Genomic DNA, 11,277 nt, shown 5'->3' with positions numbered 1-11,277 from the left:
TGTTACCATCTCAATGAAGGGGCAGTCATTTTTACATATAAATAGAGCATTAGAAAATAAAACAAGATTTTTTTTTAACACCGTCAAGGAATGGGTTATTGATGACCAAGTTTTAACATATTTTTAGAGAGAATTCCCTATTTAGTCAATCTGATCTATTTTGTCCTTCAGGGTTTCTTTACTTAAAAAAGGAACGACATATAAAATATGAAACTCCTCAGCTTTATTAATGCAAACATATTTTTTATTAAAGAATGAATGCATTTATGCTAAAGAGTAGTTTACATTTGTTGTGAAGCAGCAAGCATATCTCCAAGAGGTGCATTCCCCTCAATATGACTCCATGCTTATTCTACATGCCTTAAGACTGGACCCACACTCGGGGGCACACGTACACACACACAAACGCATACATGGACACACAGATACACAGACCAAAACGCCGACACCACTGCTCTCTGGATTCAATAAACTCTCATTTAAGGCTTCTGTAAGGTGTCCTAGTGCCCCTAAAATCATTCCCAGGATTCAAAACAGACTTTCAGAAAGGAGCAGTACCTGGAAAACTAGTCATCTGCTCTCGGCCTTAAATGCATGGATTTTAACCAATACTTTGAATGTCATTCAATATTGACTCTCTGCGTTTATGATATTTAAAGATCCATCAAACTGAGAAAACTCACGCTCTCTTAGTGAGAATTTCTCATTAGAAATACCAAACAAACTGGCAACTCTGACCCTAAGAGATCAATCCAATTGGAAGATAAGAAGGTCAGATTTCCCTTTAGAATGGACATAGGTTCTCTAGATAAGTCTGGTTTATATCATTTGTTTCCTACTCGAGTGTAGTGTTGAGTGATGGGTCAAAGATTCCTTAGTGATACCAACTCAGATTTGAAGCTTGCCATGAAAGGTTCATCAGAAAGGACCATCGACTAAATAAGTTACCATAAATCGGGGTTGAAGAAAGGACAGCCCACATGGAGCTTGTTCAGTCGCTGATAACTCATTCCCTTTTTCCAAACTATCTGTGGTGGTGGTGGTAGTTTGAAACTCCCACTCTGTTTGATTGTTTCTTTCATCTGCTTGGTTATTTTCTTCCCTTTTGGTGTCCTGCAGTGTAGGGTGAGGCTGCATCTCTGTAGGGATGGTGGTGCAGACTGGAAGGGCAGAGAGGGAGGATGGGGCAGGCGGAGGAAAGGGGTTATTAGTAGCTACAAGTATTCTAAGAAGATAGATGAAGTGAATACAATAAGAGGGTACTACTTGATACACTTATGTAATAAAAGCATTACCTTTAACTGTGAATTAACTGCCAACTATCAGGTTGTTAGTTGTAAAGCTCAATTACGGCTGTGCTGATTTGCTTACTGAGGAGATAATCTGAAACCAGCCAGGGGAGAGGAGCTCTCAGGAGCAGCCCGAGGTGTTCCTTTAGTCCAGAGGCCTCCTCGCCAGCAACGGCACTCACCACCTCCCCACACAACTAGGGATCCTATAGGGGCACCTAACATTCTTGTTGGGTTTCATAAGGCAAGTTGGGATGGTCCATCAAATAAACAGCCGCAGTGTATTTGCCTGAGAGCGCTGAAAATCGGCATGGAGAGCTCCTACAGGGAGGCATTGGAAAATGAGAAAACAAAAGAAGAAGAAGAAGAAGAAGAAGAACAGAGTCTAGAACTTTCCTCCCCATCCACACTCCCACCTTCCTCATAGTCACAGCAGCAGCAGATTTCAATGTAATTACTTTAATAATACATTTCTTTAGATTTAGAATTGCCCTTCTGAATTTAAAAAGCTTGGTCAGCCAATAATTTGGCAGTCTTTTCATCCCAAATTTGAATCATTGCTTATTCATCGCTCGTCTTGAACTCCTTGACCAATGCTGCCTTTGCTGGGGCATCCTCAGTTCACTCAGCCGTCATCGGATTCCAATTCCTGGGACACCTCTTCCGAGGAGCCATTCCTGTGGATTCGGCCGTCGCTCTTCATACTGTGGAAAGTCTTCTTGAAGGCCTCCATCATGGCGTGGGCCAGCTTCTTGGCCTCCAGCTTGCTCTCGCACTCGACAGCGTGGCAGTCCATCTGGTAGGACAGGTCGTCATTAATCTCCCTGTAAACCCAGGCGAAGATGTCGGGGCTCACGTTGTGGTCGGCGGTGCAGTAGGCAATGCGGGCCACCTGGAAGGTATCCATGTGCACCGTGGCCTCCCCTTTGTGGTCGAGGTGATGGAGCCACACTTGGAATGGTCGGATTTCCAGGAGGGCATTGGCTGGAAAGACGTCTTCTCGGGCTAGCGTGTGCTTTTTCCAGAGCTCGATGACCGGCTTTTCTGTGCAGCCTGACAAAAACTGCATGCCTGTGGTGGGGACCTTACCCAGATAGGTCACCTGCAGAAGGAAGAGAGGAAGAAAAAGGAAGAGGTCAGCTGTAGGCTCTTGGTTCTCGTTGTTCACTGATGTTCTCAAACAATCATGGCGTCACCCTGGAAGGATGGAGAGACATCTTTCGTGCTCCCTAAAAGAATAACTGTCATCAGAATTTATATTTTTTCTCCCTAACAAGTTGACCCCTTGGCAAAGGTACTGAAATTTAAAAATAGGGTTAAACTTTAAAAATTCGAGTTTTAGAGAACTACTCTCCCTCCCTCAGCTCCCTTTTAAACTCAAATTAGAATGAATGATTATGATCTTTTCCAAATTTGGCATTTCTTTGACACCATAAATCCACTTGAAGTTTATTTTCAACCAAACACACGCAGAATTTAATGATAAGAAGGAGTCAAAAGGATGTTGCATCTGAAAAACAAAATCTTTATTAAACTTTTCTCCCACTCTGGTTCTCTTTCCAAATCACTAAATGTCTGATTTCACTTAAGCTACTTGCTTCTAGCAAATACCAAGGACACAAAAACTGTTCTATTTAAATTATGGCCTAAAACATGATTGTTTTCTCACCAAGATAATGTTTAAGCAATTTTTGAACCGATGGGCATCTGGTTAGAGTGATAAAAAATGAAAGATCTACAGATAGGTTAAGATTAGAACCTTGGTTTATCACACAGCTAGACGGGCAATAGTAAAGCAAAGAAAAATAATTCCAAGTGATTCAGATAGTGTCCTTTAAAAAATTGGTTTATGATATACCAAGAAAAGATGTTCATTCTCTCATTTTTGTTTTTTTTTCACTTGTCAACATGGATAGACCCTCTACCACTGGGCACCTGCATTATGGAAACACATAAAACTGAAGAAATCATTTAAGAAATAACACAAAATAGTATGTAATTTGGCTCAAAATTAGAGGCACGGATGTAAGTGCTATGAATTTTAGGGAAAAAAGACCAGAAACAGGTCCAGAGAAATGGTGAGAACTGAGCAAGGACATTTAGCCACAATGATTCCAAATCAATGTTTCTGTTTAGTGGGACAATAAAGTCCACAGACAAAAAGTTCAGGACACAGACGTTAAGTCCTGCTGCATCTTTTTGTGTTTTGGTTATCTCTCATACAAGAGTTCATTGGCTAGTCCCTTTAAAAAGATGACTTCTTAGTAAAGAGGCACAAGTGCTGCCCATTCTAGAAATATTTATTAGGAATCTATTACGTACAATGGCAATGTGCCAGCTGGGCATGGGGGAGAGGGAGGATGGAGAGGTCCAAAATCAGTGGGAAGAAAGTAGCTGAATATGTGTTCAGAGCACCGTCTTTGAGGCAGGTGAAGATGCGAATAAATCCTAGCTCCTCAGTTCACCGGGTGGGTGGTCCTGGACAAACCACCAGCCCTTTGCACATGCACAGATACAACTATGATGCGACGCAGCCCATGAAAAGGGTAGGTGAAGGGTACCACAAAGTACCCTGAGCATTTAGCAGAGCCAGTGACGGCACCCACCGTGCTCATGGAACACCTCCGGGAGGGGAGTCATTGGATTTCAAGGCATCAGAGCTTCAAAACCCAGATGGGAGCCCAGCAAATCAGATGGTGAGGAGGAGGAAGGAGCAGGAAGGCAGGGGCTGCAGTGGGGAAAGGCCTCACCTGTTTGGGCACATGGGGCACTTTGGCCTGACCTCACATTTGGCCTAAGACAGCCATGAAGAAGAGACAGATGGTCCATGACCGCTGGATCAAAACAGGCTGAACTTTGAAAGCTGGCCTTGCACGTACTCTGAGGAGTAAGGTCTTCTCTGCTCTTGATGGAAGGCCACTGAGGGTCTACAGTCCAAGGGGTACCTGGATTTGATGGAGGTTGTGAACTTGGATGACTTGACAGATGCCAGGAAGAAAGACGGACGGGGAGAGCTGCCTAGCAGTGGAATGCTCAGGCAGGAAGTTGTGGCATCAGCACAACCAGGAGACGGGGGTGGCCTGACTTAGGAGTGGAGGTAGTGGGAAAGGACAGAGGGGACAGATGGGAAGGAGATTCAGAGGTGAAACTGACAATACTTGGCAATACACTGAAGGGGGAAAATGACTCAGACAGACACTGCAAGTGCCTATACTCCCCAAGGAGGTGACTGGTTGAATAGTTAGTTCCTTGTCACTCTGGATTGGAGTCACATATTAAAGATGGCTTTGTTAGGAAATGCACAAGATAAGGCTCTTGACTTATAATACTTACTGAAAATGTGCTTTCTGTATATGGTATTTATGATATCTTTATTAACTTTTAACAATTTTATTTTTTTAATTGAGGTGAAATTCACATCACATAATATGAACCATTTAAAAATGTATGCTTCAGTCAAATGCTTCAGGCATTTAGCAGTCAAAATGCTATACAACTATCAGCTCTAGTCTAGTTCCAAAGTATTTTCATCACCCCCAAAGGAGACCCAGGCCCCATTAAGCAGTTACTCTCCACCGTCCCCTCGCTCCAGCCCCTGGCAACCACCAATCTGCTTTCTGTCGTTATGGATTTACTATTCTGGATAGTTCATATAATTAGAATCACAAAATATGTGACCTTTTGTGTCTGGCTTCTTTCACTTAGCATAATGTTTTCAAGGTTCATCCGAGATGTACCATGTATCAATACCTCCTTCCTTTCTATGACATCTTTACTTTTGGAAGTGGAAAAGCAAATGGAGGAAACTAGTTTTAGCGCTTGATGTGAAAAGTATTCTTTCTTACTGTCCCCCTGGAAACTAGAAATAACTATGTTTATATTTGTTATATTTGATAGAAACATTCTTCAGAGGGAGGGAATCTCCTTTGATGTGCTTTAATCTCTCTCTCTCTCTCTCACACACACACACATACACACACACACAAACACAATTTAAAAAAAAATTATACGGTGGCTTCTATCATGATATAGTTAAAGGATGAGTTTTAAAAACTTTATTGTAAGTTGTTGATGGTTCCCTCCAATGGAAAGCAACTTAATAATAGTAAAATTTTGACAACTTAATAATAGTAAAATTTTGACAACTAAGAAAAAAATGTATTCCTCTCACAAATATTTATTACTTAAAAACTAAAGATTTTAAGGGAAATAAAGTTTTATTTTGGAAGTGTGCTAGAGAGAAGAATGGAGCAGAGATTATAGCTCAAAGAGTTTAATACGACAACAATGAAAGCTATTTAATTATATGTAGACACTTATATAAAAAAATTGTTTAAACACTGAGGTTCAATGTATACATAGATGTAATCTCTTGGTACTAAAGTTACTAGGAAAGTAATATTTATTTAGTGGCCCAGTTTCACTAGTATCACCTAAACAACACACTACGCACCAAGCATACGGTCCCACATTGCTGTTTATATACATCTGCAGCCAAATCAAGCCACACACTGAATAGTAATAACTAACATTTGTATCACACTTTAGGTAAAAAGCACTTTGTATGCATTAGATCCATTGACAACCCTGTAGGTCAGGATGGAATATTATTATCACTAACCCGATTTTAAAGACAAGAACCTTAGATGGGGTGGTAGCACTGGGGTATTGAATTCCTAGACCACTTTGTTATTAGATGAGAGTCATTTCCTTGTAGTTTCATTTTTCAGCCACTTATTCATTTTTCCCATCTTTGGGCTGTAAGAGAAATTTTAGCTTTGTATGAACACCCTAGAAGCAGTGGGTCCTCCCAAAGAAAGAATAGCATTCTGTTGTTTCATGCTTTTGTAAATGACACTCCCTTCCATGCCTGGGCATTTCTTTAAAATTTATTCTTGTTTTATAACTGCAGAAAGTAAGATTCAAAAACCTAAACTTTTCAGGTAAAACGGAGCACAAAATAATAAGGTACTATATTATATATTTATATGTTTTATATAAGTATATATTATACACTTTTTGCAAATATTTATTATATATTATATGTTTATAATATGTATATTATCTGTTTTCTAAAACTCAGAAACACGTATAATCTATTTACAACGAAATCAAAGAAAAAAAATTTTTAATCTAAAGAACTGCAGACTTCTGGCATCTTCCCAAAAGTTTTCTGTGAAAAGAGAGACATAAACAAGTTCTACCAGCACTAATCCTGAATATTCCATTAGCTTCATCTTGCAAAGTATTCCTAAACCTGCATATGGAGACGGGCTAAGAGCAGATTATGTGATGACGCCTCTCAACTGCGATATTGACAAGGGCCAAAGTTCACACCAAGTGTTCGCTGGAGCACCACGACTTAGGTCTGCTCTCAACTGGGATTTGCAGTGGAGGCCACAGAGGCTGTAGTGGAAAGACATGCCCTTCCTCCAAGCACAGAATTAGCAAACATGCATCTGAAACGCCAGAGAACCGCCGATTCTCCCGTGATGGCAGCTCCAGTCCTGCTGCTTGAAAAGACCAGCCTCTTGGCAAGGCCCTTAGGTGAGTCTTCTCTGATAAAAATGCACTAACCCTGCCCAAACCTTCCTAAACAGTCCCGGTAATGAACTGCTCTCTGGTTCCTGTAAGGTGTGGCCAACACAGAACATGAGTCAGAGGGTCTAACTTATACCACTGGGTGAACCTTGGGAAGTCAATGAAATTTTGTTTTGTTACCTTTGGGGAGTTGATAACTTTGTCTGAAATCCCATGAGATTACATAAATACAGAAAATAATGTTAACAAGTTGGTACCTCTTAAAGAAGTACAGGAAAAGAATTATCTGAATAGAGTTTCCTTAGACATGGAATAAAAAAGAAATCTCTAAGTAGAGTTTCCTTGAAAATGGAATGCAAAATGATAAAATGATGTACCAAGACACTCTCCCCTCAGAATGACCCCTGTAAATCAGCCCTGCTATCACCCTTACTGGCCCGAGTTCCAGAATCCTGATTCTGTGCACTTTCCCCTAATAAGTCAATTATTTACTACCTGCCTGCAGATATCCTAATGATCCCATTAAGTTCTCTAGAGTCTGGCATTCACCCATATTGTTGACTATAAGTCACTGAAAAAAAAAAAAAAAACTATTCAGGCTTTAAAAAAGTGAATTTCTCTTTAATTTTTTATATATATAATTTAATAGAAATGTGCCTTATGGCTCTGCTTTTCAAGGGACATAGAGTAAAAACTTTTTTAAAAAATTAATTATCTCAAAATATGAAAGATTCAGTTATGCTGTGCATGCAGCCATGCCATCTGTGGTTATGGGACCACAGAGTACATGTGTCTCAATAAATAGAAACCCTTGAAATACAGGGCTTTATCCATGTATCCTTTTATGTCAACACTCTTGCAGGGATTTACTCTAACTGTATATAGAGATCCCTTCTTGCCAGCCTTCCTCATGTGGGAGACTTGCTTTCACACCCTCTGTAGGCACATCCTCTTTATGAGCGAGAACACAGGACCAGTGTGCAAGGCTGCCTCGGGGCTTCCACCATGGATACAGCTGTGCAGCAATGTAGGGTCTGTGAATGCAAACCCTGTGATCCTGCCCGTCTATGAAAATATGAAAGAAGTGAATGTTTTCTACATGAATTAGTCCCTTCTGAGCCTCATCCTTAGGGGTTGCAGTTTTCCAGAGCCGCAAAGCAGACGAGAAACACAGTCACGAAATCGTTCCCTACGTGTCCAAAATGGTAGACAGATTTTTCTCAAGATGCCACCTCCCCAGGTACTGGGAGAGAGGGACTGGGAAGACGACAAGAAGATTCTTCAGGAGGAGTAACAACCCGTTGGAAATAAATACTGGCATCTTTTCCATGGTTGCAGAAACAGGCTTTGGGCAAGAAGCTTATGAATCATTCAGAGAGAAATAAACAAACAGAGCAAAGAAAAATGAAAAGTTTTTCCCTCTGTGTCATTCAATGGCACAAACTGATGCCCAGACACAGACGTTTGTAATGTGTGTGAATCGACTTTGCCTAATCCCAGCTGAAGAAAGTATTCGAGGATATTCATGGCGTGTAAAAATACAGAGAGGCCACGGAGCCAAGGGGCCCGCCAGAGTGTCTGCAGCATTTACAGCGTCAGATCAGGTGACACCAGTGTCCTCAGAATTTCTCCTTCCCACCCATGAGTTTTCCAACACCCCAGCCAGCTCTCCATTCATGAATCACCATTCCCTTCTCATCTGATGCAAAACAAACCCTGCTTGCCTGTCATGCATCCTTCTGGCCGAGACAGCACCGTTCCGTTCCTTCCTCTTGGTGGCCAGTGCATATTTCACTCTGGGCCTGAAAAACCCTTGTTTAGGACCCTGACTCATCTTACCTTACACCGGACAGCCAGATGGAAGGGGTCATACCGGGGTCCCTAAATGAAGATGTGAGACGGAGTGGATGATCACGTAAGAACCCAAGCACCTGCTTTCCTGGGGTCTTCCACCTTCCAGGCTGGATAAGCCCAGCTTCCCAACTTTGGAAGCCTGACTTTGGTTCAGTTTACTATGGGGTTTCTCCAGGATGACACATCAAGAACAAAGATTCTCCAGAGGCCTTTCTTGGGATATAAAAGATCTTGCTGCTCTTTCATTGTCTGTAGGAGACTTCCTTTCCCCAGCTGACATAAAATAAGATGATATAAACACAGGATGGAGAAAACATAACTGGGAATCCCAATAGCTTTTGGGTTACAAGGCAAAAGATGAGAAAAAGAAAAGCCACTCTTACTCGTAGGCCAAATACCAGAATCACGCTCTTCTGCTCTCACATTAATTCCCATCTGCACATTTCAGAGAAAAGGGAAAGGACAAAATCCTGAGATTTATGATGTAGGCTTGAATCTACTCCTTCCTGGCTGGTCACAGAGGAGCAAGAATCCACTAAGCACTTTGAAGAGTGGGGATGGATCCAATACGCCAATGACCTAACAATCCACAATGCAAAGACAGAAGTAATGCTAACCATGACCTTGAACTTGTATAATCTGCTTTAAGCCATGAAGACAATATTAAAGGATAAATACTGTGTACAGTGAAATCTATGAAGTTATTGTGAGGAAAAAATGAAATTGATTAGCCTTGGGTTTGAAAATTAAATTTATTTACCTGTATTTTCATTTGATAAGCATTCACTAAGCATCTACTGGGAACCAGGTGTATCAATGAATAAAATTGATAAAACTCTCTGCCCTGTTGGGGCTGACATTCCAACTACATAGAAGATTCTTACGACTGAGTTTACAGAACTCAGCATTACGTAGGCAAGTCTGGCGTCAGGGAGGAGAACATGCATGGGCCTCTGGGAATGTTTTTGATGAATCGGAAAACTTCTCTTGGGTTCAGAAAGGTCTTTCCTCTCATATGGCATAACTGGGATGAAAAAAGTCCCTATTTAGAGTCTATTCCTTGGGTCAAGCAGTGTCTCATGAAGGCTTATTAGACTTTACGTTCACTGTAGTTTGGCTTCCTGAGATGTTACCGTGGTAGAGGACCAGGCAGGTCAATGTCTTTGGAAGAGTGCCAAGGAAGAGGGAAAGTGAGTGAGGGCTAGGAAGTGAAGGAGGTAGGAGATACAAGGCTGACTCTGCCTCCCAAACAAGATGGACCGGCAGCTAAAATGCCACTGGTACTCTCCATTTGCCCTGGCGACTAGACAGGTGGGGTGCCTGGCCTCACTTGACACCTGTGTTTTCACTCCCAGGGTGTTCCAGGCACATCTAACTAATCTGCCTTCATTGAAATCTCATAGTAAAATTATAAGTTGTTTTAGGCTGCCCAGCATCTATTCTACTCTTCTTAGGTCTCTTCCTTTATCTTGGAGATCCAAAGAGCAAGTTTTCCCGGTGTTCAAACTCAAGGTACTGATAATTATATTGCAATAAATTCCTAATGACTCAAAGGTATATCGTCAGCATTATGGGCTTTTAGAGCTAAATGGGGCCATTCAGACCAACCTAACACCACCCCTTTGTTGCAGAGATGATGATTCTGATACTTGCCCTGAATCACACAGCTGGTCCCTGAAAGAGCAAGGTGTGGAATGAAGGTCTCCACCACAAGGCCAAGGTTCTTTCCACTACTCCAATCTCTTCTCCAGAAGAGGATCTGGACACTTTTTTTCATGCTTATATCATCTACTTCTCTCTGGCCATTTCTTCAAGTGTCCACACTGAGACCAAGGTCTGGTCAGGGACACAGAAAGGTGACAGGCACTCTACCAGGACTTGTTAAACATTCTAAAAGGAGGTTGGAATCGGAGTCAAACTGCCCTTAACCTGAGATGTGTTTGCATAGCTCAGGGATTTAAATTATGATGCTAGCATCAATAATTGAAAGAAGGTGACAGGAGTGCATACTTAATATTCAGATATCATATTCCTAAAGGACTCTGAAATGGTTCTTTACAAAGCAAACAATCCCTATTTCAAAGAATAATTCCAAAGAGTAAATAGTCAACATGTGCTAAGTGTGCCCCTATCCTGCTCTTTGTGGGTCAAAGGGCACGCCAGAGAAGAGATGTGGAATAGCTCTAGGCGCCAGGCACCACGGTGAGCAGGCTTTGGCACAGCCCTTAACCAGGGCAGTCGGCCTGAGAGGCCTGGGCTCAGTTCACCGCAGATCTGGGCATCCTTTCTCATTGCAATAGCTCGAAGGTCCTACTCCTCAGCCCTTCAGGCTCTTTTAAGTCATTCCTAAGAAGCCCAGATGATTCTGGATCAAAACTACGGTTTTCTTCTCCAGAGTGAGTCTTGGGTACCATTCTGGGGCCTATTTTTTGGCAGATCTACCTCATCCTCATCAGGATAAGAGGAGACCCAGCCGTCCTATCTATGGCTAGACAAGGATGAGGACCAATTGTTGGCATTCCCCATAAGGCCATCCTTCAAAGTCTTTTGCCTTATACCTCTTTGGCCAGGCTTGGTTGGCTGACCAAGAGGT

At 41.9% G+C, this 11,277-nt stretch overlaps 1 protein-coding gene across 2 annotated transcripts in view; it reads right to left on the bottom strand.

Moving 5' to 3' along the window:
• Nucleotides 1–222: 222 nt before the first annotated feature.
• PID1 (phosphotyrosine interaction domain containing 1) overlaps nt 223–11,277 on the bottom strand; it is a 240,415-nt gene continuing 229,360 nt past the window's right edge. For both annotated transcript variants that reach the window (XM_068544297.1, XM_068544298.1), the window contains one exon: nt 223–2,391. In XM_068544297.1, coding sequence (XP_068400398.1) covers nt 1,915–2,391 — 477 coding nt within the window. In that variant the 3' untranslated portion in view covers nt 223–1,914. The remainder of the gene's footprint in view (nt 2,392–11,277) is intronic.

The sequence above is a fragment of the Eschrichtius robustus genome, chromosome 5, assembly GCF_028021215.1.
Source record: "Eschrichtius robustus isolate mEscRob2 chromosome 5, mEscRob2.pri, whole genome shotgun sequence".
Lineage (NCBI taxonomy): Eukaryota > Metazoa > Chordata > Mammalia > Artiodactyla > Eschrichtiidae > Eschrichtius > Eschrichtius robustus.
The sequence above is the reverse complement of the archived record's forward strand: the minus strand, read 5'-3'. Positions and strand labels throughout refer to the sequence as shown.